This window comes from Podarcis erhardii (assembly GCF_964252035.2).
Source record: "Podarcis erhardii genome assembly, chromosome: 3".
Taxonomy (NCBI): Eukaryota; Metazoa; Chordata; class Lepidosauria; order Squamata; family Lacertidae; genus Podarcis; species Podarcis erhardii.
Window position 1 is genome coordinate 79,890,247 of NC_138507.1, and position 27,556 is coordinate 79,917,802.

General features: G+C 41.2%; 1 protein-coding gene across 1 annotated transcript; it reads left to right on the forward strand.

The window, feature by feature from the left end:
- Positions 1-1,347: 1,347 nt before the first annotated feature.
- Positions 1,348-22,148, forward strand: EXO1 (exonuclease 1). Its single transcript, XM_081856479.1, has 13 exons — positions 1,348-1,591; positions 3,337-3,456; positions 4,644-4,767; positions 5,506-5,643; positions 6,845-7,057; positions 8,044-8,231; positions 9,257-9,353; positions 9,886-10,114; positions 10,557-10,809; positions 13,071-13,560; positions 14,056-14,160; positions 20,611-20,804; positions 21,781-22,148. Exons 1-13 carry the CDS (start codon positions 1,431-1,433, stop codon positions 21,929-21,931), a joined length of 2,463 nt encoding a protein of 820 aa, XP_081712605.1. The 5' UTR covers positions 1,348-1,430; the 3' UTR covers positions 21,932-22,148.
- The last annotated feature ends 5,408 nt before the right edge of the window (positions 22,149-27,556 follow it).

Consider the following 27,556-nt stretch of genomic DNA (forward strand, 5'->3'; position numbering starts at 1 on the left):
AGTTTGTTTTAATAAAAATTTCCCAATTCAGGTCAGATGGGATCTTACACATTGTGTAGAACAGGGAGAGATGGAAAGATGTGGATTGGTGAACATCAGATTTTGCTTCACTGTTGTGGCTCATAACATTTATTCCAAAGACTGTTTCAAACATCACGAAATCATTAAATGAACAGCTGTTCTATATGGCACTGAGTATAGAAAATCACATGTATTTTGCAGTGTGTATGCATGTTAGGAAGTCATTGTAGATAGCAGCTTCCCAGTGTGTGTTTATGTTGCCCATATATACACAATGGAGGGGGGGAGCAGTCATCATGAGCTCAACCTAACCTATCTGTACCAATGATGAAAGTTGCACACTAATTTATTTATGCATGTATTTTGTATCATTTGAACGGTCCCTTGAATGAAAAACATAGGGTAACTATACAAATTTCCTGGCAGGTAACTGTAACTCTAGGATCTCTTACATTGGGGTCAGCACTGAGTATTTTAGCCATGCTCAACCGTTTCATCTCTTGGTGGTTTCATGCTTGTCAGAGTCACCCGTGGTCCCAGCTCACAAGAGACCAAAGTCCACTCCAGCTTATGTACAAAAGCTTTTATTGAAGAACATTATTAGCTTCACATCCGAGCTCCGTGACTCTACGTCTGTTACCCTTAGACCGCTGAAGTCCCCTCTGAGTCGGTCCCCCCTCTACACCAGTTTAAGAGGCTTGTACTGGTCCACCTCTTCCTCTCTTTCCTTTTCCGCAGGGTCTTTCTGCCCCCCTGTGTTCTCTCCCTTCGGGACTCTCCAGAGGCTGAATCCTCTGCCGCCTCCTCCCCCCTCCTTCGGGCTTTGGGACCAGGCTCCTCCCCAGGACTCTCTTCATTTCCGCGCGCCTCCCATTTTGAACTTGGCGCGCGTACGTTGCTCCTGACCTTCCCTTTGACAGTTACACTGCCCTCGATACTACTTTCCTCCCCTTCCGGCAGGACGTTTTGCCCTGATCTCCTTCCCCTCTCTGCTTCCTGTTCTGCTCCTTCTGACACACTGGTCACTCCTCCCCCCTCACTCCGTTCCAGCGGAGCAGCCGGTCTCGCTCTCCAACTCCCACTGGGGGTTCCCCCTTCGTTTCCCTGCTCCTGACTGCTTCCCCCTCTAGCTCCCCTTGGCTTGACCAGAGGGGCTCCCTTTTGGGAGTCCTCCGATTCACTGGACGGACTCATGGACAATCTTGGGTCATTGTCATCCTCTTCCTCGTCACTCTGGAATCCTTCCCCCTCACTCTCTGTCTCCTCCCTCATCTGCGCCTCTCTCCCTGAACCCCTGACAATGCTGATATTTGGTTTAGTTGCAGAGTGTTGTTTTGTTTTTGTTTCTCAAGGACTGAGGTTGTATTGACTTTGTTTCCTTCCTAGTTTCTGGATTTGACTTCGTAACAATGGGGATCCAAGGTTTGCTCCAATTTATCAAAGAGGCTGCTGAATCTGCTCATGTAAAGAAGTACAAAGGACAAGTAGTTGCTGTGGATACTTACTGCTGGCTCCACAAAGGAGCCTATGCATGTGCTGAAAAGCTAGCCAAAGGAGAACCCACAGATCAGTAAGTTTAAAGCAATTTGACGGACACATTGGGTGTTCATGGGTTGTTGTTGTTGTTATATACGTATTGTTGCTTTTATGTTGATCTTTCCTGAGACCTCCGGGTATAGGATGGTATATACTGTATTGGCCTGAATACAAGCCTCACTTTCCCCCCAAAGTCCGACTGAGAAAAGTTAACGTGTGGCTTAATTTCGCAACCTTACAAAAAAATTGCTTTTTTATGATATCGTTGCTGAAACAGACATACGGTAAAATGGAACGGGTGTGAGTGCCTGCAGAATTTTAAGGGAGCGGCTTATGTTCGGGCCAATATGGTAATTCAATAAATAAAAAAGAACAATAAAATGGGGAAATATTTCCTGTAAAAGAGTGGTGAATGTATGGGACACATAGCACCCCACTCCAGCTGAAGCATGCAAATGTTGTTGCTCCTTCCCCTGCTTGATATGATGAGATCACTATGACTGTAGGGAGCAATTGCTACCCCCATTCAGGTCGCTGGGCTAGGCAGAGTGACTTGTTATTTATTTAAAGCAATTGTTATTCCACTGCTTACCACAAAAAAGGCTCCCGCAGTGCAGCTCATAAATGTCAGTGATAAGACAGACCAATCTACAGGACACTACATAAAAGGGAAAGGGAAGACTAGGGTTTTCTTGTGGCAAGCAGAAAAAATTGCATGGGGAACTGGATCAGGCCCCCAGGCCAGGGGCTAACCTCCTGCCCTCTTTGTTATTTTATTTTTAAAGATGTCTATTAACCACACTTTCGTATAAAATGGCACAAGGCAGTATACAGCCTATAAACACAGAACTACAATAAAAACAACTTTAAATGTCAAACAGATCAGTTAAAGCTGTTTGGCAAAGAATTTCTAATTGAAGAGTTATGTTTGAATATAGTAATACAGTTTTTAGAAGACAGTTTTGACTTGCAGTCTTTTATTTGATGTGTAATGGTCAGGGGAAAAATATATGTGGAAAATACTGCCACTAACAGATCTCGTAATCAATTAGCAACAGTTGACAAGAAAAATAGGAAAAGTACATGATGTGCTATCCAATGCATAAATTAAATTAAAAGGAATAATATTAATTTGTGGTTGTGTTTTAAGTTGCTTATGACTGCTGCAGGCTACTTAAACCCCATTTAATCAATAGAATGTAAACAGCTGGCACTCAGGATTGCAGCTAAAATGAAAGCAGTCTGAAAAATGTGGAAATCTCTGTGATCATCTTTGGCCACTGATACCCATAAGTTCATACGTAAGATGAAATGATGACTGTTCCTCTTCTATATAGGTTTAATATAATTACCATTACTGTTTTTTCAACTAAGTTCACATCATTAATTTCTGTTGGCTAAGTACTGGATTAGGCATGGAATTGTTACATTTTTATCCCAGCTTTCCTCTAAAGAACTCAAGGCAGCAAACCTGGTTCTTCCTCACCCCATTGTATCCTCACAACAATGCTGAAAGAGGCTCTGTGTCACTCAATGAGCTTCATGGCTGACTGGGGATTTGAACCTTTGTCTCGCAGTTCCTAGTCCACCGCTCTAGCCATTATGCCACATTAACTCACCTTGGATGCTGTCAAGGTATCTTAATCTTGTGGACATGTTGGAATTGCAAAGCTAAGTGTGCCTTGACTCTTTATAATTAAATTTCCCCTAGCAGTTTACATTTTAGGATTAAGGTGAACATTCCTAACTGATATATGGCAACTGTGTTTGTTTCTACAGATATGTAGCTTATTGCATGAAGCTTGCTGATATGCTTCTGTCATTTGGAGTCAAACCCATTCTAGTATTTGATGGCTGTACCCTGCCTTCCAAAAAGCAAGTTGAAAAGTCACGACGAGAGTAAGTCTTATGCCTCCCCCCATTAGAAATTCAAATTGGTGATTTGCAGGATATGTGTGCTTTAAAGACAGTAGCTTCCACATGAAAACAATTCAGATGTTATCGTAATGAGAGCAGAATTTAGAAAGCAATGCAGTGTTGAAATCTAAGCAGACTTCCGTAATGCTGCAATGTGGCATATGATGCTGTCAACAATAAGGTTAGCTAAATTTGCAAAACATCTCAGTACTGAACACATCCTACAACCATCTCAATAGCGAACACATTCAGCATTAAACAAAAGCCAACAAATAGAACTTCTACTCCTGTATCACAGACTTTCCTTCTCCCTGAAAAGCTGCTCCAGAAAGTTCCTAAACCTGCTGGAACAGGTAAATAGCATGAGGCACTGCTTTTGGAAGTGGAAATTGAACTTAACAAAGTACAGCCATACCTTGGTTTTCAAATTTAATCCATTCCAGGAGTCCGTTCGACTCCTGAGACAGTTAAAAAACCAAGGCGTGGATTCCAATTGGAAAATCATTTGAAAACTGGAATCACTTCTGGTTTTCAGTTGTTTGGGAACCAAAATGTTCAAGTTCAAAGGCTTCCGAGGTTCCACTGTACTTAGGCACAGTCATAGAAATCTTGCACCCTAGTTAAAAGAGTGGGATGGTATTCTAGTAACAGTTTTTGTGCAGTGAAATGCTTATGTTCCATTTCCTTCAATGGGGACTTCCTTCCTAAGGTTTACACAATATATTTTATATATTTATGCTTCTTCTTTTTACATCTGGCTTTCAAGCTCTTATATAGTAGACTCAGACACCATAGTTCAGGCATTAACAACCCTGAGGGCATAAAGTGTAAAGGGAAATGCTCCCACAGTCCCCACTCAGTCCATCCTGATCTTCCTATGCCTGGGGGGCGGGGAGACTTATAAGCAAGCCTTAGATCAGGAACCCTAAGAACACAGGGTGCCTGATCATCTAATCGCCCAACATAGGAAGTTGAAACACACGGACGACACCGAGTGTCTAGGTTGTGTGTGCCTCCTCCAAGGCACTGCCCTCACGCTTTCTTTGAAATGCTCAAATAGGGTTTATGGACATGTCTCCCATGTGTATTGCAATGCCGGTGCTGTAACTACCTTTTCAGTTATGGCTGTGTGACACTGAGACGACGGGTTTGTTTTTGTTATCTTGAAGAAAACGGCAAGCAAACCTCCTGAAAGGGAAACAGCTGCTTCGTGAAGGGAAATTATCAGAAGCCAGAGAATGTTTTGCACGTAGCATTAATGTTACGCATGCTATGGCCTGCGAAGTGATTAAAGTAAGTCGCCTTTTAGCTGGTAGGTTGTTGCTGCTCTCCCATTTTATATTTATTGGCAGAATAACTGCATTTCTTATAACCCTGATGTTTGCATAATACAGGCTTTGCAGAAGGGATAGTGACTCAAAGTTTGCAGTGTTTGTTTATTCAGCCATTTGCTGTAGTTAGTATCTGAGTAATAGGAGATATATAATTATATATTTTATATATAAAATAGGAGAGAGAGATATTTCTTCTATTTCTCATTGAAGGAGCAAACCCATGTCAGGGCTGCACCATTTCAGACTGCAGATGAGGACTCATAATAACTGCATTGTTCCCTGTACTCTTTCCCCACCAACACCACCAAAAAATAAGTTGTTTCAATTAAAGTAGCCTGGAGTCCTTCACTGTGATGCATCTCTTTTCCTTTGAAGCAGGAATTATATTTGTATTGAGAAGCATTCATATTATATAACCCCACATCTGCAATCTAAAGTGTTACTGTCTGGAAATTGTTTACCAACTCAGCGATCAGTTAGCCTAAATGCAGTTCTTTGTATATGGAAACTTATTCCATGCAAAAATCCTAAATTCTGCACCTAGGAGAACTTCAGGTGGTCAGGAGAGGAAACTAGGACCATGCGGGGAAGAAATAGGGACTAGACCAATTGGGGAGGGAGTGTCACTTGTAAAGCACTATAATGGGGGCTTGAATTGTTGTTTGTTTGTTTTTTTTGTTTTGTTTTGTTTTTGCAGGCTGCCCGAGCCCGGGGAATAGATTGCATTGTTGCTCCATATGAAGCGGATGCTCAGCTCGCCTATCTTAACAAGACTGGCTTAGTTGAAGCTATAATTACAGAGGATTCTGATCTTCTTGCTTTTGGATGTAAAAAGGTAGGAAAGATCTAGTAATTCGTTTCTAAAAAGGACAGCACTAGGGCTCAGCTATACATGGAAACCCAGCCCTCTAATCCTTCATTTATTTATTTGTTTCTTTGTTTGTTTATATTATAAAGTTTTTTATTGCAGCCCTTGAGAAACAGGGGCCAGACTCTGGTGCTTAAGACATCTCCTCCATTAAAGGTGGCAAAAGGGGGCCTTATCAGAGAGGCTTCATTTGACGAGGTACTTCCATCCATTCTGCATATATTCACAGGCCCTGGTGGGGGCTACGGAGAGAGCGCCAATTGTCCTCCGAACTCCTGAGTTCCAGTAGCTGCAGAGAGAGAATTCAGTCTTTGGGGCAGCCGGAAGCTTCCAGCCAAAATATTTTGCCCATTCTTCCGCAGCTGGGGGGAGCACTTCGTGTGCTTTTCAGAGGGCTCGGGCCCCCTCGTCACCCCCGCTCAGCAAACCTTGGCTGTAAACCACGTAGATGGCCCCCCCTGCCAGGGCGCCTTTGACCAGGAACTTGGCAATGGGGAAGATGCGGGGAGCCATGACTGAGCGATGTCTCCGCGCGCGGCGCAAGGGCCCCCTCTAATCCTATATGACCCAGGGTAGCTATTGTTCTGTGAGTGTGCAGTGAGGCATGAAACTCCTGCTTAAAAATCCTCCCCAGCCATGAATTTGCATGGGGACATTAGGTCAGTATCTGTCAGTGTTGGCCTCTCCTTCCTCCATCTGGAGTATATGGAGAAAAATATTGGTCTCCTGAGAGGCCCTGATTGCTGAGAATAACGTAAGTGAAGGTCTTTGTACATTCAAAAAAATGCCATATAAATGCTAAATATTACTGACGTTAGGCAGGCTGTGACCACTGGACAGAATTTGACAATGTCTATATGGGGGAACGGGATTGCTGGGTTTGCAAACGTCACAGAGACGCAACAGGTATGCATAGCTGTCAACTTTTCCCTTTTCTTGCAAGGAATCCTATTCAGAATAAGGGAATTTCCCTTTTAAAAAGGGAAACGTTGACAGCTATGCAGGTATGTAATAGAAAATGCAAAGTTGTATTGCTTATTGATGAAAAATGTAATCTAAAATATACAAGAAGTTTATATGCTGATGATTGGGAAAGAATTCCGTGTTTGGCCACCATTTGTAGAAATAGTGCAATAATACAAGGACTTGTCCGTTCTTTTGTTTTAAGGTATTTCTGAAAATTGACAAGTGTGGAAATGGCTTAGAAATTGACCAGACTCGGCTTGGAATGTGCAAACAACTTGGTGATGTGTTTACAGAAGAAAAATTCCGTTACATGTGTATTCTGTCTGGTTGTGACTACCTTCCGTCTCTTCACGGTATTGGATTAGGCAAGGCTTGCCGGCTAATAAAAATAGCCAATAACCCTGATATTATAAAGGTAAAGTTTATTGGCTCTTGAGTTAACTTTATGTTTTCCAAAAGCTCCACAGATAGTGAGGCCAACTCTGGAGAGGATGAATTCTGGGGAAAATACTTGATTGAGTTATTATGTAGATGCCTGTCAAAAGAAATTTGTTCTGCTGTTCACGTAAATTGGGAAAGACAGTTAAGCAATAATATGTTTTGTGGACTCTTGTATGGTGCGTGTTGACTAAAGCTTAACTCTTCCTTGTTACATTTACATATAGGATCTTTCCAAATGAGTCCATTTGGCTGAGATACAAATACATTTTTTGGTTTTAATAATTGTAAATGAGCCAAGATTCGAAGCAGCCCTAGACTGTAACTATATACAAGCTTTATCATTATTAAATGATTTATCATTACTCTCATACTGGCAAATGTAAAGGGCCACAGTCCAAACTCTTTTTTCAGAAATCATGCCTACTCCTCAGCTTTCTGGGATGATTTTGTTTGTTTGCTGTACTATTTGAAGAGAGGGAGAATAAAGGCAGAAAATAACATTTGGTCCAAATTTCCAGTGTATGTCACTCACTCTAAAAAGATACTTGGGACTTTGGGGAAATATCAGATCTGTTGTTGTTTTTTTTTTTTTTAAAAAAAGGAAGTTTGACAAAGGTCTTAAAACATTACTTGTCTGCCCCATGCCTCTTTTCAATAACCATTTCAGCTTTGGAGTACATACTAGACAATGCTTTTAGAGTGACAATGAACATAGATCCTAATTCCGTGAATGGAACAGGGTTTTTGATCCTTCCTTTTCCTGGTGCAACCGCTGAAAATCTGCTCTCGGAGTTTGAGGGAAGCTTGGAAATGGTGTGAGGGTTGGCATAGGGAAGGAAGTATTGGTGGACATTGTCCTCCCTGTTACATGAATGGAGAAGCAACAAAGGGTCCAAGCTATTGTGCCTGCTGTCTCGCAAGTATGCTGTGCATTGCATAACATGACCTTTTCTCTTCCAGGTCATTCGGAAAATGGGGCAGTATTTGAAGATGAATATTTTGGTACCAGAAGAATACATAGAAGGATTTACTCGTGCTAATAATACTTTTCTCTATCAGTTGGTTTTTGACCCAGTCAGGAGACAGCTTGTTCCTTTGAATGCTTACGAAGATGGTGTTGATCCAGAAACCCTGCTTTATGCAGGAAAGTATCCTTTATCAAATAAAAATAATGTCTTTATAGTCTCTTCCTTTTCATGGGGTCTCTGGGATGCCAGGCAAAGTTAAGCACTTCTGAGGCTGTGGTCCTGTGCATACTTACTTGGAAGTAAGCCCTACAAAGCTTGAGACCTTTCGCTGCAGGGTTAAACATGCCTACAATATGGGTACCAACAATATCAGAGTTAAGATCATGCGTAGAAATCTTTGGAACTTATAAACTCCTTAAATTTGACTTACTGGTGCTAGCCGTTGCTCCATTTGAAAAAAATGGGTTCCTTTGATTATGTTTAAAATATTCAGGAATGTAATGTAGATCTTCCTTCACATTGTTCAAGTCAATTTTGCTAGGAAAACTAGCTGTTTAATGGCTTTCTAACATTGAATAAAGTTTGATATAAGTGAGCTATCGAGTGGGCCATCTGATCTCTTTCTTAAATGTAGAAATTCTTACAAGTCGTTTTTCATTCATCCAATAGTTCTTAAAATCTCATTTAAAAGGTCCTAAACTACCATAATTTTAAGAAGGCTTTCTAAGCTGTTTAGCACCTCCACCTTCCATTATAAAAATGGTGGCTATCTTGAAATCTTCAATTATCATGGACTCTTTTACTATAAAACAGAACATAACTGTTGTTTCTAAACCAGTTCATTTCATAGATTCAGTTTAGCACCTCTTCTTTCCTTTGGGAGAATGCTAAACTTGTATAAACAGTAACGCTGCTTCAAATACCTCAGGTGCCTACAAAACTTTTGCCTACTAGAATGACAGCTCCTACTCTTAGCACAGAGTCTTCCAGGGATAAAGTTAAGAAGGGCTAATTCTGATGTAAAGCTTTAATATCTTGGCTAAGCTGTTGTGCAAAGTGGTTAGGAGGCATTCATCCATTCAAAGAAGAAGATGTAGAATTTACTTTTGATTATATAGAGGCTAAATCTCTTTATAAAACGCCGCTTTCAAGAGAAAAAGCATCAATATAAGAACTGCATTTCCCCCTTAATTTGATTAACTTAGGCACATCGGCGATAGTGCTGCTTTTCAAATAGCACTTGGAAATAAAGACATCAATACCATGGAGCAAATTGATGACTACGACCCTGATGCTCAACAGGTAATGTTTTACTTCTAAATGCAAGAGCCACATCACCTTTAAAGACTTTGTGAGGAATGTGAAGTTGCATGTTGGCCTGTGGTTGCACGAAAGGCAGGCATCCCCAAACTTGGCCCTCCAGCTGTTTTGGGACTACAATTCCCATCATCCCTGACCACTGGTCCTGTTAGCTAGGGATGATGGGAGTTGTAGTCCCAAAACAGCTGGAGGGCCGAGTTTGGGGATGCCTGCTCAAAGGACTGCTGCCTGGATGACCCAAAGCAGACCTAATACATCAACACTTCCTCCTCTTCCCATGGGAATAAGAGGTGTACGAGGTAACAGGAAAAGCAATGTTGCTTTCTAACCACTTGTTGGCTTAATTATGTCCCTGGATTGTTCCTCCCACACTGGCCAATGGCCAGCAGTAGATCGATGGAACAGAATTGAAGAACGATCAGATTATTTGCATCTTTTTTTACAGTCTCAAGAGAAACAGGCTCCAGTCATTCTTTCCTCTATTGTACATCTTCTTGTTTCCTTTTCCCTATAGTCTGTACAGCCCAGAAGTCATGGCTGGGACAACAAACATGCCAAAGAGCAGCCACCCAATTTAAAGAGCATTTGGAGCAGAGACTACAAACCTGGTTCCACTGCCAAGATTACAACAAATTCAGCATCGATGTTGGAGAAACCCACAACCAGAGGCCTGGAGCGACTAGTTAACATGAAAGGGCTGAAGCTTCCCAGCAAAGCGCTATTGGCAAAAAGACCAAGGCATGGTATGATAGCTAAATCTCTAAAGAGATTGTGAAAAAGAAAACCTACCTCTTATTCTAAAATGTTCTCGAAGGCTTAAGACTTGAGAGCTTTCCCCTCATAACATATTTATTTTGTTTATCCCTTTCTAGAAACACTTTGAAGGAATAGGATTCTTTAGCGTAGAGAATCCAATCAGTTTAACAATAGTTGGTATATATTTATAATATCCCTGTTTTGCATAGCAATCCAATTTTCTGCTGCTGCTGCAAACTAATGTATTAATGTAATATTTGGTGATTGAGTGTTTGTTTCTTCTACACTGAAAGGGAATCAAATTAAGATCAATATATCTACATTTCTTAATGGTTTTCTTCAGTTTTGAATTTTTTTAAAAAAATATTCCTTACAGTCTTTTTCTGTTGTGACCTAATTACAATGTGTATTTTTCATATATATATTTAGAAGAGCTGTCAGAAGGTGACCTGCTAAGCCAGTATTTTTCAAACACCAAAAAACCTAAGATGGAAAGCAGTGAAGATGGTGAGCATCCTGGGTTTGTTGGTGCAGTGTCTGTGATTGCTGCTTCAGAGGACTCTTGCAGAGACAAAGAAAGTTCAAGCTCCCATCCTAGGCTTAGAAATAAATTTGCCTTCATCTTGCGGAAGAAGAATGAAGAGAGGGATGCAGTTGTTGTTGTTCCGGGGACTAGAAGCAGGTATGCTTTCTTCAAGTTCAGTATGTAAAAAGTTACATTCTTGGGGAATTTGACTCTGCAGTTTCCCTTCATTACAAAAAGTAGAATTGGCATACTCAAAAGCTAAATATAATATATCATATAATATAATATATTCAGCACACTAGGCTACCTTCCAAAAGACCCATGGGGACACATCAGAGAAAGTGACACAGTAAATCTATGTGGCAAAGTCTTTGGTTCCTTTGAAAAACTATTCACATGTAAATAAGCAGTTACCTTTACATGCTCATAAATTAGAACATGTACAGTACTAGAATTTGGATTGATTTGCTTCTTCATATATTTTCCCCCACGAAGGGAAGCTGAACAAGGGCAGGATGAATCATAATCTGGTCAGAGCAGCCTCTAGACCAGCTTTACATATAAAATCCTCTTTTTAAAAATTGACTTAGGAGTTAACAACACAAAACAAATGTGACGTAAATTGCCTGAGGAGCAATATTAAACTGGCATCTGAAAGTAAAAGTCAAAATTAACAGTGTGCAGAAGCTTTAATCTGATGGCCTCTTGAGACCCTTCCCAACTCAAATTAGTCAAAACACACTGTAATATCAACTGGGGGGGGTGTCAGTAAGAGGTTGGCAGGTCAGGTGAAGGGTGGATTTCTACATCTTTGCATCACCAAAGTCCCCAGTGATTTTACATTCTCGTTCTGCATGTTCCACTCCCCCCATACAAAGATAAATTGAACATGAAAGTTTGCTCTTGGGAAGTACTGTACATGGAAAGTGATTCCTTGGTATGCATGCCTACATACACACACACACACACACACAAAAAAAAAAAGATTTCAGCACATTCTAGATAAGTGCAAATCATCTGGAGAAGACATGGGAACCTCCTGGTGTTTTCAGCAAAAAAACCTTTTCTTTAAGGTTGAGAGAGTGATTGGAGATTACTCAGCTTGCCTCGCCTAACATTTCAAGAACTAGAGCACATTTCTGGAAGACAGTGAAGATTTCACTTAACCCAGAAACAACAAACATGCCCCAAAGTCTGCCACTTGGTAATGAAAATGTGTTTTTCTCTTCCAACAATGCCAGCAGCAACAACAAAATTACCCAGGGCTTCCATAGTGCAAGTTGTGTGCATCAGGTTCTTGGTTTGGTTAGTCATTAAAATATTTGTATGCCACTATATATTACATTCCATTCCATCATTAGTGTGATTTACAGCAATAAAACCTTAAAAACAAGCTTCCCATTTGCATTTCCTCCTTTTGCACTTCCTAAAGTAACAGTGTCCATTGGTTACACGTAGAATAGTGTATCCTTAGCACATAGTCTGACAGTTGTGTATTTAATTATATGAACAAAAAGTAAGAACAACGAGAGGAAATGAACCTGGCATCACAAAATGCCGGCTTGTTTTCAAGTTGCTACTGAATGGATGATGAGCCTTCTAGCACACTCATCTGCAAGAAAAAATGTCACGCCAGTGCTTTGTGGTATATAATATACTGCCATGTTCAGTTTCTGAAGCAGGGTATTAGTCACTGCTCTAGGATTATGCCGGTGGACTGTGCAATGAGGCTAGAAAGCAATCTCTGGCTTTCTGACTACGACATCTGTGATCTCCTATACTGTGTTCAGTGATGCCTCTAATACCTCCACTAAAAGCCCATTCTCTTATTATGCTCGTACAAAGGAGGTTTTAGTTATGCTGGCACTATTAGGTGGAGAGTCTTATTGGTCCATCAGTGTTGCTCTTCTGCCAGCTCCTGAAGAAACACCTGTTTAGGCAAGCATTCCCCACCCCCCAACCGAACGTGTGATTTTACCGTTTTCACTGTTTTAATTATATTTTTAATTAAGGATGCTTTAATGTTTTGTGTACTTGAATTATGTGTTGACTTTATAGCTGTAAACTGCTTAGAAGCCATTTTGGCATATGAGTGGTATATAAATTAGTAAATAATAATTACTGCTGCTACATTTTGCAACACAATCAGTTGAGTACCTATCCTCTTAAGAGCTGTGAGAAGTGTAGGCCTATCTGTTTGGTATAATTTATTAACATCCAAGTTCTTCCTTGTTTTATTTAGCAAGTGTCCATAATAACAAACGAATAGTATCAGTGACACCTTAACAAATATTCCTAGTCTCTTCCTTTTGGTGGATTTGTGCTGTTCTAAATTGCAAAGAGTCCTTCATGCTTGCAGCCATTTTGCTTTATCCCTCCTTCCCATTTATTACCTCTGTTCTTCCAATGTATGTTAGGTTCTTCTGCAAAGTGATGGATCAGCCTGACAATACATCAAAGGATGAAATCCATGAATCACCGCAGGGCGGTGAAGTGGATTCTCAGATTGTGGAAGCAGGAAATACAGTAACAGAGGATCTTGGTCCTTCCTCTTCAGAGAGTGGAAAAACTAGAACTGCCTTGCTGTCACCCAGGACAACACAGACAAGCTGTTTCAACTGGACTAGAAGCTTTGCAGATAGACCTGGAACACCCAGTCCATTGCAAAGTATCGCATTGTTACAGCAGTTTCGCCGACGCACACCCAGCAAAGTCACCCCCCAGAGTTGTGAGGTGTCTGGATCACAAACGCTAAACACCACAGCAAGTAAAGAGTCGGATGAAGAGTCTTCCCCTTTAAAAGAACTGCAGCGCTCATCAGAACAGGAGCTTGACAGAGTGTCACAAAATAGCCTGGGCACTTCAGAATATTCACGGATGACCAAGAAAAATGCTCCTTCTGGCAGAGTAAGATCACCACCCTGTGCTTCAGTTAAGCAGTTAATTAAATTGCCACTTGCCTCTCAAGGGAATAGTCTACAGCTCTTATTTATTCCAATACATCTGGTTCTCCACTGTAAAATGACTTCTGACGAAACTCATGGTTCCCCTGCCAGTCCGTCTGGCTGTTGTTATCAACCAGCGTGTTTAACCCTATGCACTCCACCCCCATGTGGTTGGATTTCTACTTTCATCAACCTCAGCCAACAGGGCCACTAATAAGCCCAGCAGCATTTGGTGGGCCAAAGGTTAGCTCTACTGTAAACCAAAATACTGGTTTTACTTTACTAAGGAAGACGAGCAACTTACATTTATTATTTTATCTTTGCCATTGGAACATATCTTCAGTCACTTAACTTTTAAAAACAAGCATGAAATTCTCTGTTTAGATTATTATATACAAGCCAACGTTAAATTATATATAAAATAACACTTGCTTTCCCTCCTTTTTTTGTACCATAGGAACCTGACTGCAGTCCGGAACCAAAATGTAATTTGAATTCCCAAATCTTCCAGTTCTGTGACTCATTGTGTACTGAAAATAAGGATATGGAGTTCAATAGCAAGGTATGTCTTTTTTTCCTCTTTAGTTTTTTATGTTCAATTTTTCTGTTCTTTTCGTTTTTGGTGTGTAAATACATACTTGTACATTGAAATGCAGCAGGAGCACAGCAGAAGAGATGGAACATCACCTCCTGCCCCCCCCCCCCATCTCTGTTGGCTCCTTTAAGAATAGCACATGTTGGAGATCCTTTCATCCAAGCTCTAAGAAATCTGATTGTCATATCTGTCGCTTGTTACTTTTGAGGAACTGTCTGCTGGCTATATTATTTATTAATGCCTTGGAAAGTTTTATCCTATCTGACTCTGGTTTATATATTTTTAAATAAACGGTATCAATTTGTAGGTGTGTAAATTATTGCTGTCGCCTATTTTCATAATACATTTTTAATTGTTAGATTTTATTATACTAATTGTTTGGATTGCCAGGTTATGTCTTGAAATGAATAGCTATTAGGCTATTTGTTGTAAAGATGCATTGGTACGTATTTTGCTGTTGTGTTGTGAACGACTTTGGGCATATTTTTTGTGGAACAGTGGCATTCAAATAGAAATAATGAGTCTTACGGGTAAGACCTGGATTGTAAATTTTTAGAACTAGGGACTCTTCTGACATTTATTTTATTTGCACATATTTCCTATTGCGACTGTTGCAGATCAGAGACTATCCCTGATCTTATTTCTTTTCACACCCTGTGATGTAAATCAGGCTAAGAGTTTACTCAAGGATGCTGTTTGGATTGTCAGATCATGCCTTGAAACGAATAGTTATTAGACTATTTGTTGTAATGATGCATTGATGTGTATTTTTGCCCACATGTTCGAATAAGCCAGTCACACATAATGTATAAAATTGTGGAACTGTGGTTTGCTCTAACTAAAATTAAGATGAATGAGAATGAAACTGTGGTTTCCAGATCCTTGGTTATTCACTAACCTGAGAGTTGCTGCAGTGTAGTAGTTAAGAGACTGAGCTGGGAATCGGGAAGTCCCTGATTCAAATCTAGCCTCTGTCATGATTTCACTGTCATGATTAGACAAGCCACTCTCACTCAGCCTTGTAAGGTAAGTCGCCAACATTGTCCCTTCCCACTGACAAATCTGCAATATTGTGGGGGGTGGGGGGATAATAATATCAACTTACCTTACAAGGTTGTTATAAGGATTGCAACTAAATAATGCATGTGAAGTCATTTGAACACTTAATATATTAATTAAAATTATTCTCTTGTGCATGAAGGAGGAAGGGATGGGGAATACTAGTCTGAACAGCCGCAGCTCGTTTCCAGTAATCTAAACCCTGGCTGAGTTGTTGGATTCTCCAGTTTTTCTAGTATGGCTCCCTCATTGCATCAGTCATCTTTCCCTTTCTTTTGGAAAGACAATATAGGCTGTGGATTCCCTGGTTAATGATAGGCTTGAGCTGAGAACAAATTCTGCAGTTGTTCTTTGTGGTGCAGATGGAATTTCATCACTGGCAATGACACCAAAAAGCTCTGAGAAACACCCTTCATAATAAAGAAGGCATGGGAAAGATTGTGCTGGTTGATGTATACATCTCTGGATTTTTTGTGTAATTGATTGCTTAAAGGAGGAGCTTCTGTACAGGTCTAATGAGCATCCTCATGACTAGTGTTTATTAGCAGGTTTTTTTATATATATATAAAAAGAACTTCTTTATAAAACATGTTGCTAAGACTTTAAATAGCATTCTGTATTCCTCAGAATTATAGTGACCTCTTGTGGTTAGTGACTTCACTGCGTGGGGACGGATTCTTTTTCCTAAAAGTGTGTGTACAGACATGCTTGTGCAAACTGCTTTCTTAGAATCGTGGGAGACTGTCTCTTTTAATTAGTTTTTTTTTTAATGTTGCTTAGCACTGCTTGTAAGCAGCCCTGATACCCTGAGATTTTAGTACAAATACTACTCTAGCAGATTAGAAATACAGTGGTGCCTCGCAAGTCGAAAAGAATCCGTTCTGCGAGTCTCTTCGTCTAGCGGTTTTTTCGTCTTGCGAAGCAAGCCGATTAGCGCTATTAGCGGCTTAGCGGATAAGCGGCTTAGCGGCTTAGAAAAAGGGGGGAGGGGGGGAAAGTCAGAAAAACTCGCAAGACATTTTCGTCTTGCGAAGCAAGCCCATAGGGAAATTCGTCTTGCGAAGCACCTCCAATACGGAAAACCCTTTCATCTAGCGGGTTTTCTGTCTTGCGAGGCATTCGTCTTGCGGGGCACCACTGTAGTAGAAGCTTTAAGGGACAACTGTGTTTGTAGTCTATAGATTCCCTAAGCCTGTTTACCTGAGTATCTTCTTCCAGGATGAATCGACTCTTGCCCAGGCCTTAAGATCAATGCCACAAGCCGTGTCCTTTGTTCCCTTGTTATGGGAGATGTGGTACAGGAAGCTGAACCTTTTGATGGGGGTACCAAAATTAGAATGTCTTCCCTGTGGCAATCCACCAGGTCCCCTCTCTTCTTTGTGTCCAGACAAATCTGCTGCTTAGCAAACTTTATGACAGTTGTTTTGCCATTTCAAAAGTCATTTACAGGTTCTGTGTGATTCCCGCATGCAGTCGCATGTCAGTCAGACATGTATAAATTTATATACGCATAAATATAGATGCAGGTTTTGGTGTCCTCGGGTGTCTTCCCGTGTAAAAGTTGGGGTGTCTAGGCGACGTTTCGACGAGGTCTCACTCGTCATCTTCAGGCTGGTGCTTTCGGCTTCTTGTTACTGGAACAGAGCAGGATCTCAGTGTTTGAGTTCCTATAAATACTGTAGAGGGGGTGTGGTGTATAGCCTCCAATGTTCTGGGCAGAGAGGAAGTTCCCAGGCTAGTGTGCCTTTTCTTCTTTTGTTCCTTAATTACTTGAGAGATATCTTGAGTGATTTCTTGAGTGATATCCTGAGTACCACTTAGGTGGGTCATTAGGTGTGGATTAGTTGTTAAAGTCTTTGTGTCTTGACCTCTTGAACTTTGTGAAGAGTTTTCCTGAGAAGATGGCTGTACTGTACTTAGTTGTGCTCTGGCTTGGCTTCGTGTATAGGGGCGAGCTGTGGTTTTGTGGCTTGTGTCAGCCAGATCTGTGTAGGGATTGCAGGGGGGTGCAGCATCCGGAGGTGCCACCATGGATTGGCTACTGGATGGTGTCTGTAATTCATCTGTGGAGAGGGTCTGGGTTTGGGTCTGGTGTGGTTGATTGGTGTTGGCGTTCTGTGTGCCTCTGGATCTGGTGTCAGTTTTTGTGGGGAGGGCTAATTTCCAGATGTCTGGCAAGCGGGATGTGTCGTCACGCTTGTTCATGTTGTGAGGGTGTTTCTCTATCTCGATGGCTTCCATGATTATTCTCTTGTGGTGATGTTCCGTGTTAAAGAGCAATTTGGAATCTGCAAAATTAATTTCGTGTCCTGTTTCTTTCATGTGTTGGAAAAGAGAGGAAGTTTTTTCTTCTTTTTTGACGGCATTCTTGTGTTCTGCGATACGTGCATTTATTCGTCTGTTTGTTTGTCCAATGTACGTGGCTGGGCAGACTTTGCAGGGTATTTCATAGATCCCTTGGTCTTCCAACTGGATTTTATCCTTGGGGTTTCTGAGGATATTGGCTATTTTTTGGTTGGTGCAAAAGGCTGTTTTGATATTGTGTTTATGGAGGATTTTGCTAATTTTATCTGTATAAAATGGGTTGCCACCCTCCACAGCAACCCATGAAACAAACAGTACATAACATATCAGACAGGATCCTCACCACAACTGAAACCAAAGTACTCTCCAAAGGTTTCAACTTTGCAGTCGCCCCGAGACGCATCCCCACGGAAAACATCATATGCGGAGTCGAAGCTAGCCTAACCAAAATCAACCCAGATGAAGCCAATAAAATCAGACTTGAAGTCACCAACATCCTCTGCTCCAGCAAACCACCCAGAAGCAATTTACACAAAGAAGAACAGAAAGCACTCACCAACCTGAGGAAAGACAACAACATAATCATTCTCCCAGCAGACAAAGGTAATGCCACAGTGGTGATGAACACATCGGACTACCAAGCAAAACTATCAAATCTACTCCAAGATCCTGCCTACAAACCTATAAAAACAGATCCCACCACCTACCTGGAAAAAACCACCAAATCCAAAATAAAAGCCTCTCCTATCAGTGAAGAAATCCAGCTAAGAATCATCCCCAGAGAAAAATCATCCAGATGCCCCAAACTCTACGGCCTCCCCAAGATACACAAAGAAGGAACACCACTCAGACCAATAGTCAGCTCCATAGGCTCACCTCTACAAAATCTCGCTAAATTTCTCGCCAAGCAACTTCAGCCCTATGCAGAATCCATCTCTTCACACGTACCAAACTCCTTCCAGTTCATAGAAACAATAAAGAAGCAAAACCTACATCCTAATGACCTACTTGTGAGCTTCGATGTTGTATCTCTCTTCACACAAGTGCCCATTAATGAAGCCTTGACAGCTATTCAAAACAAATACAATCCCCCCGAATACATCTTGGACCTGACCAACCACTGCCTAACCAACACGTACTTCATCCACAATGGACAAAGATACAAACAGATAGAAGGAGCACCTATGGGATCACCCCTCTCACCGGTCATCGCAAACCTGTACATGGAACACTTTGAAACCAATGCTTTAGACAAGTCAGAACACAAACCCAAACTTTGGCTCAGATATGTTGACGACACCTTTGTAATTTGGCCACACGGGAAAGAAAAACTGGATAGCTTCCTCACACATCTCAACAACTTACACCCCAAAATACAATTCACTATGGAAATAGAAGCCAACAACCAACTTCCCTTCCTTGACGTCCTAATCTACAAAAAACCTGATGGCTCCCTAGGACACACTATCTACCGGAAAAAAACACACACCAACCGCTACTTACATGCACAATCACACCACCACCCTGCACAAATAAACTCCGTAGCCAAGACTCTCATCTCCAGAACCAAACGCCTGGCTGACAAAGACCACTTGACAACTGAGTTACAGAATCTCTCAAACGTGTTAATTGCCAATGGATACCAGCAAAACAGGATTACGAAGCTAATCCAAAAGGAAACACCCCCCAAAAACCAAGACACAGAAGAAAACAATGGCATGGCCCTCCTCCCTTATATCAAGGGCACTACAGATAAAATTAGCAAAATCCTCCATAAACACAATATCAAAACAGCCTTTTGCACCAACCAAAAAATAGCCAATATCCTCAGAAACCCCAAGGATAAAATCCAGTTGGAAGACCAAGGGATCTATGAAATACCCTGCAAAGTCTGCCCAGCCACGTACATTGGACAAACAAACAGACGAATAAATGCACGTATCGCAGAACACAAGAATGCCGTCAAAAAAGAAGAAAAAACTTCCTCTCTTTTCCAACACATGAAAGAAACAGGACACGAAATTAATTTTGCAGATTCCAAATTGCTCTTTAACACGGAACATCACCACAAGAGAATAATCATGGAAGCCATCGAGATAGAGAAACACCCTCACAACATGAACAAGCGTGACGACACATCCCGCTTGCCAGACATCTGGAAATTAGCCCTCCCCACAAAAACTGACACCAGATCCAGAGGCACACAGAACGCCAACACCAATCAACCACACCAGACCCAAACCCAGACCCTCTCCACAGATGAATTACAGACACCATCCAGTAGCCAATCCATGGTGGCACCTCCGGATGCTGCACCCCCCTGCAATCCCTACACAGATCTGGCTGACACAAGCCACAAAACCACAGCTCGCCCCTATACACGAAGCCAAGCCAGAGCACAACTAAGTACAGTACAGCCATCTTCTCAGGAAAACTCTTCACAAAGTTCAAGAGGTCAAGACACAAAGACTTTAACAACTAATCCACACCTAATGACCCACCTAAGTGGTACTCAGGATATCACTCAAGAAATCACTCAAGATATCTCTCAAGTAATTAAGGAACAAAAGAAGAAAAGGCACACTAGCCTGGGAACTTCCTCTCTGCCCAGAACATTGGAGGCTATACACCACACCCCCTCTACAGTATTTATAGGAACTCAAACACTGAGATCCTGCTCTGTTCCAGTAACAAGAAGCCGAAAGCACCAGCCTGAAGATGACGAGTGAGACCTCGTCGAAACGTCGCCTAGACACCCCAACTTTTACACGGGAAGACACCCGAGGACACCAAAACCTGCATTCCTGTACCCGTGAAAATCTACGAAAGCAAATAAATATAGATACATATATATAAATGCACACAGAGCTATTTAGAAATGGAGAAGTTTTTGTTGGTAAAGAGATCATTTGGGAGGGAGGGATCAGAATATAATGAAGCTCTACACTGAGTTTTTGAACAAATTGCACTTGTTGGTGATGCAATGCGATGATTTTACTGACAAATCATAAGGACTTTAATGGAACAGCAGCTGATATTTCTCTCCATCTCCAGGTTCCTGTATTACTTAAAGCCAGTTCCGCGAAATCCCACACTGTGACAGAACACAAGAGATTGCTGCCTGCCAAAGTTAGTGGTCTGAGCAAGAAAACAGCCAGTGCAAAGAAGAAAAAACATCACAATTCTGAAAATCAGGCAGGGTTGCAGGTGACAATTAATGAACTTTGGAGGACCTTCCAGTTTAAAAGGTGAATGTTTTTCCTATCCAGTCATACCTCGGGATGAATACGCTTCAGGTTAAGCGTTTTCAGGTTGCGCTCCGTGGAGACCCGGAAGTAATGGAACGCATTATTTCCAAGTTTCGCCGCTTGCGCATGTGCAGTCGCTCAAAATGACGTCATGCGCAGAAGCGGCGAAACGCAACCTGTGCACGCACAGACTTGCAGTTGCGTGTTACATTCGCTTCAGGATGCGAACGGGGCTCCGGAACGGATCCCGTTCGCATCCAGAGGTACCACTGTATCTCAATACGACAGTTTCCTTCTACTAGATCTTCATCAACTTTATTTAAATATTGCATACTGACGAAGATGATATATGACCGCTAAGCACTTTGTTAGCCTTTGTAAACTGCTTTGTAATAGGATCTCAATCAAGTGTTATATAAAAGTTGTGAAATAAATAATTTAAAAGTGTCTTTCTGGCAAAATATTAGCTGTTGCAGCTCTTGAAGTAGGCATGTTGGCATCACCAGACTGCTGAGATTCATAAAGGCTACCTAGGCTACTTCAGACTGCCCAGAGTGGCTGGGTGGTATATAAATAATAAAATTAGTGTTAGTATTAGCTGAAGGAGGAAGATTGAACAAGAATGTTATCAAATAGGCCTCATTCTCATTCCTCTTTGCCTAATTCAAGGAGTAGGTCTTTGGGATTTTCCTCCTACTTGGCATATTATTCTAGTTGGGTAGAAATGAACATTTCCTAGGAAGCAGACTTTGATCTTCTCTGGTTGTAGAATATGTCTCATAAATAATTTTTAAACCAAGTATAAAAAAAATTAATGGACATTTGGCAGATTTTAAATCACTTGCAGCTCCTCTCAGAATGTCCTATCAGAGGCTCACAATGCCATAAATACACTTTGAACTAGATAAATAGGTACTGTCTGTAAGCACTGTTAGTTAGTACTTCTGGGCACTAAGAGTTTGCTTTCATTTTGCAGGGATTCTGAAAGGCTACCATCCTGTAGAAAACCAGAGCCACTGTCTCCAATCAAAGATAACCAAGATAACATCCAGCTCACTCCAGAGACAGACGATGACACTTTAAATAAACTTGAATTCAGTCATGTACAGCGGAAAATCTTTAAATGAACTGATCTTGCAGATATGAGCAAAACTATGCCATTGCCCAACGTAATGTCCAGGCCAATTTGCTTCTGGACACCAAATCAAAATGAGCATTTGTATATATTTGGATGTGAGCTGTATATTTTAGTCTTATCAGAGATCTTGACCACTTCTGTTTTGAAAGAAGTAAAATGAACTACAGTGTTTATATTTGCTTTAATAAAATAAATTTGGCTACAAATCTACTGCTGGACAAGATTTATCTATCCAGTATAAATATAAAAGCCAAATGCTATTATAGAACAAGCTCAAAAGGAAAGTGAGCTGGGGGGGGGGGTTAAAAAGTTGTGGTTATTGGTTTTTCGATTTCTTTTCTCATCCTGAAGCAAAGTTCTTAACCCGAGGTAATATTTCTGGGTTAGCGGAGTCTGTAACCTGAAGCGTATGTAACCTGAAGTGTATGTAACCTGAGGTACCACTATACTCATTCAAGCTTGGGGTGGGGTTGCAGCCTGACCTGGTATGTTTTAAAAGCTTTTCATACTTCTGCTCTCAAAACTTTTTGATACCTCCCTCTTGTTTAAGAGATTCTGATCCTATCGGCATTCACCACCTGAGTTTGCTTTTAGAGAAAGTGACGTTTTGCATAGAAATAATTTTGTTTAAAGTATGTTTGCTGTTTGTCATTTGTGAGAGTTTCTGCTTCTATTCAGAAGTTTGGTGGTTCTGTTCTGGCTGCACACAAAAGTTGTCAGAAGTCCTGTAATGGTTAACCATTTGGACTGAAACCCAAACTGCTTTGGTCCATACCACTCGGGTGTCAGAAACCTGTTCTCATCCTCCCTGTCTTGGACTGCATGATGGCAGATGCAAATGGTGGAACTACAGTTTCCTGCTTTTTGTGTGTAACATGTACATTTCCCATATTTACACAGCTGGAGACAGTAAATCCTATGCAAGTCTCTCTCTCGCTCTCTTTTACTAACTACTTGCCAAATGTTATTTACAAGAAATATTTATGGCAATATGCAAAAATGAAGTGTGAATATGAATTTCCTATTTCTTCCCTTTATCATATATTTAGATGAACTAAAAGAGCCATTACTGATGGAAGCTCCAACACAAACCCCACTTTTACTTAAAAAATAATAATCACACCTTTCTCACATAGTCTAGTTTGGCCAATAAAGAATATGTAACTTTACTTGGAGTATTATTGATCTTTTGTCCAAGGAGCAAAATGTTGGCGGAAGTATTTAATGTGTGTTCTGGTATACTGCTAGATCTGAAAAGGGCAGCTGCCTTGGAGGACATTCTGTCAAGCAAACCTCTTAATTTGAATTGCTATCATTCTCTCCTTGCAGTCCTTCCATGCCTCATTTGTACGCATGCATTGGTTTTCTAAATTACCAGAATAAGTCTGCTTTATTCACAGAATCTGATGGAGAAGATCTTAAGAGATCGTGCAGTTCACCCATTTGTCATCAGTGCAGGATCTGCAGTACAGAAAACAGCTTGTTGGCCTGGATGGGTCATCGGCCTGATTCAGCAGCCTATTCCCATGTTCTTATGAGTTATCATTTCAAATATTTCAGTGGTTTTGAGGCAGTGGGGTGGGGGAGAGAACCAAGTAATCTGGCTTGAGTTTCTTGGAGGAAGAGTAGACTAAAGTTGGCATCTGTCTGTCTCAGGAGACAATGGAGGCGTGTGCCTGTGTGGGTGAAGTCAAACTGTTGGCTGCAGTGCCTGCTGTGGCTATAGAGACCAATACAGGAGAGACATGTTTTATTGCAGCGGGGGCAGATGCTTCTCTCTGCACTCCTCCCAGCGGTCATTCCTCCTCTGATCACTGCTATGGATACACAACCAGACTCTGTTTCCAGGCACTGTGGTCGTCTGCAAGAGATTCCCACATGGTGCGGTTGATATTGCCAGCCTTTGTGTCACGTTTGCAGACATATTTGTAAAACACAGTTGGTTTGCCACTGGGCCTGGTGCCTCAAGCCAGCTCCCCATAGTACTGATACTACAGTGGTACCTCAGGTTAAGAACTTAATTCGTTCCGGAGGTCTGTTCTTAACCTGAAAGTGTTCTTAACCTGAAGCACCACTTTAGCTAATTTAGCTAATCGGGCCTCCTGCTGCCGCCACGCCGCTAGAGCACGATTTCTGTTCTCATCCTGAAGCAAAGTTCTTAACCTGAGGTAATATTTCAGAGTTAGCCGAGTCTGTAACCTGAAGCATATGTAACCTGAAGCGTATGTAACCTGAGGTACCACTGTACTAATAATTGTATTCCATGTTGTCTTTAAAAAGAATTTAATTGGTTTTACATAGTATGCTTCTACTGAAGAATTATTAAGTTCTTCAAAACGTCAGCTTTGCACCAAGCAAAAATCCAGGTCCCTCATTGTGGGTATGTGGCTTAGAATTTTTTAGTCCAGGGCTGAGGTAATGTTACTGCAGGCCTGGCACTTCTAAAGAATGACCACTTTCCAAAGATTGTTGCGGTTGCTAAGCAACCAGCAGATTGCCTAATGGCTCCCAAACTTAATCACAGCTCAGCTAGAGTGTGTTGTGTCTAATATCATGTGGGATGTTCAAGACTTCAAAACACAAATTAATATTTGTGTTGGATTAGAAAGCAAGTTCACAGAGGGCAGCTGCAATGAACACATCCATCTTTTCACTCAGCTATAAACATGATTTAATTTCAGGGGGTGCTGTGGTTTGTTGCTGAATTGCTTTTGGTTTCCTGTGTCTGACATACGGTCTACCAATATTATGCATTTCCCAAGATCAGAATGACACAGAACCACATTAAAGTCTGGGGAAAGGGGTATACAGAAAATAAAAACTGGCCTAAATACCTTAATACAGAATCAGCCATGTCTTCTTCCTGGCTATTTTTATTTATCTTTTGATAAATATTCATTTGATACATATTTATATCCCACTGTTCCAATGCAAACATGAGTGTAGAGCAGTTAAATATTGTGGCAAAAGTTCAAAACAGATGATATGGAATAAAGGCAGTTTCGGCAAGCAAAACAAAATCCCACTCATAAAACCTTCCTCCCATGGCAGGACTGCCAGAATGCAAAAATCAAATGGGGAAAAAACCAAGAAAGAGGTCCAAGCAAACTTCATGAGGCAAGATGTTCCAACCATAGATGGGACACAAGCCATATTTACATGTTATAAATACATGTGGGATGGGTTTGGAGGCTTAGCAGAAAGAAACACATTCTCATTAATTTCCAACTTGTGAAAAGTAACTGCCTGAAGCAGGGAGGCCTTTGTACTCAGCAATCCCACCCACCATTGAACCCAATGGCTTTTGACTATACGCAATTTTGGCTTTAGGCGAAATCCCCAGAATGCAGCACAACACACACACCATGTAAGTTACAAGCTTGCTGTCATCAGCAAGGTGTGGAATTCTGCCTGGAAACAAACTGGCAAACTCCAGATATCACACGATAGGTGTGATATCGCCACAGAGATGTGAGTAGCCATAACACTGTGCTACTCCGTCTCACTTTAACAACTTGTCAGCTCCCTCAGTTGGGAAGATGCGTAAAAAGGCAAAAGAGACTTGCCTTCCCCACCCACAGTCAAGTCCAGCTGTGTCTTCTAGGCCAAGGCTTTAAGACGAGCAGAGCCAACTGTGAAGAGAGAAGAGTTTAGGGGGCGGGGAAACTTTTAATAATTTTATAGGTTAGTGACTTTATTCCTCAGTTTGATATTTTTACATGGTTTTAATGTATTGTAATTTTGCTGTTATTTTTACTTATAATTTAGTAATGATTTAGCAATGAATTGTCGATAGTGCCTTTCTGTCTATTATTTGTTGATAATTTGAGAGTTGATTTTATTGTATAATGGATTATTGAAGATTACTTTATTTGATATAAATTGGTTATTTTAAGCCATAATTTTTATTATGATTTGTATCGGTTTGGATTATCAGGCGCGCAATCTTGTATATTTTGTTGTTTTTTGATGTTGTAAGCCACCTTGTGTATAGCAATGTGGAATATATGGTAAACAAATTAAAAATTAAGCAAAATTGGAAAAACTCCCACGCAACAGGGAGTTACTAACATTGTTGCTGCTGTGGTCTGGACCAACTGATGCTTCTGAAATCTCTTAAACGGAAGCTCCATATAGACCATCTTGCAATAATCCAATTTTTACGTAACTAATGCATGTGTCAGGGGATGCGGGTGGCGCTGTGGGTTAAACCACAAAGCCTAGGACTTGCTGATCAGAAGGTTGGAGGTTCGAATCCCCGCGACGGGGTGAGCTCCCGTTGCTCGGTCCCTGCTCCTGCCAACCTAGCAGTTTGAAAGCATGTCAAAGTGCAAGTAGATAAATAGGTACCGCTCTGGCGGGAAGGTAAATGGTGTTTCCGTGCACTGCTCTGGTTCGCCAGAAGCAGCTTAGTCATGCTGGCCACATGACCCGGAAGCTGTACGCCGGCTCCTTCGGCCATAAAGCGAGATGAGCACTGCAACCCCAGAGTCGGTCATGACTGGACCTAATGGTCAGGGGTCCCTTTACCTTTACCTTAATGCATGTGTCACTATTATTTAGAAGCATTATTACCATGTAGACAAGCATTTGAAGATCATGCCACACAAGTATTAATAGACTTGCAGTCGTGCTTTAGTTTCCACTGCCAGGTTGTTCAGGTGGTATCACAAATAACAAACCCATCAGCTGTAAACAATGGAATAGTACTAGACAAGTTTTTGAGAACTGGAGAGAGATTAGATATCTATCTGCGTGTGTCGCTCATAAACCTGCTATATAAGCAGTTACCATGTAAAATATTAACAGCTTCATATACCTCAGCAAAGATAATCTTATTCCTTGCTTTAGATTTTTAAAAAAACATTCCTTGACCAATTCTCCTGGGTTTACAGCATCGTTAAGGGGCAACAAGGTGTACTCTGTGAAGAACGCTGCACTCTTAAATGTATTTTTGCTTTGCCTCTAAAACACCTTCCATTCTAATTAGGGAGCAAAGCCTTTCATAAAAGCCAACATGGAATCTACATGCCTAAGGGCAAATTTATGCAGTGACAGAAACATTTGCTTAGGAGTAAGTTTTGCTAAAATCCATGAGACTGCTTCTGAGCAAATGTGTTCAGAACAGATGTGTTTCATTTAGGCAGGAAAAAAACTGTCCTTAAAAATGATATCAAATATGTTTAAAATAAAGCAACCTTAAAAGTATATTTGAAAATAGGGGTGCCAAAATTGTGCCTCTCTACGCTGCCTCGGAGTGGCTAGGAGGGAAAGCAGTGAGGGGAGGGAAGCAGGAAGTCACTGGTGGAGTGCAAAAGGTGACAGAAAGCAAACTTTTTGAGTTTCTGGTCCATGGTCTCTCATATACCTCCTTGCCAAGGGCACAAGGAAGCCTAGGTGCACCTCTGTCCATAGCCAGGATATCTTGAACATTATACTCCCTCATTTGATGGACTGTCAATTATTCTGTGTGTCTTCCTTTCATTATTGACTTACGCACTTCTCAATTGACGAGGCTTTATTTTTTGCAGGGAAATGTTAAAATACGCGGTACACAGTCATGTCTGCTTTTCCTGAACCACAGTCATTTTCAGGGTTGCATTATCAGCATTAC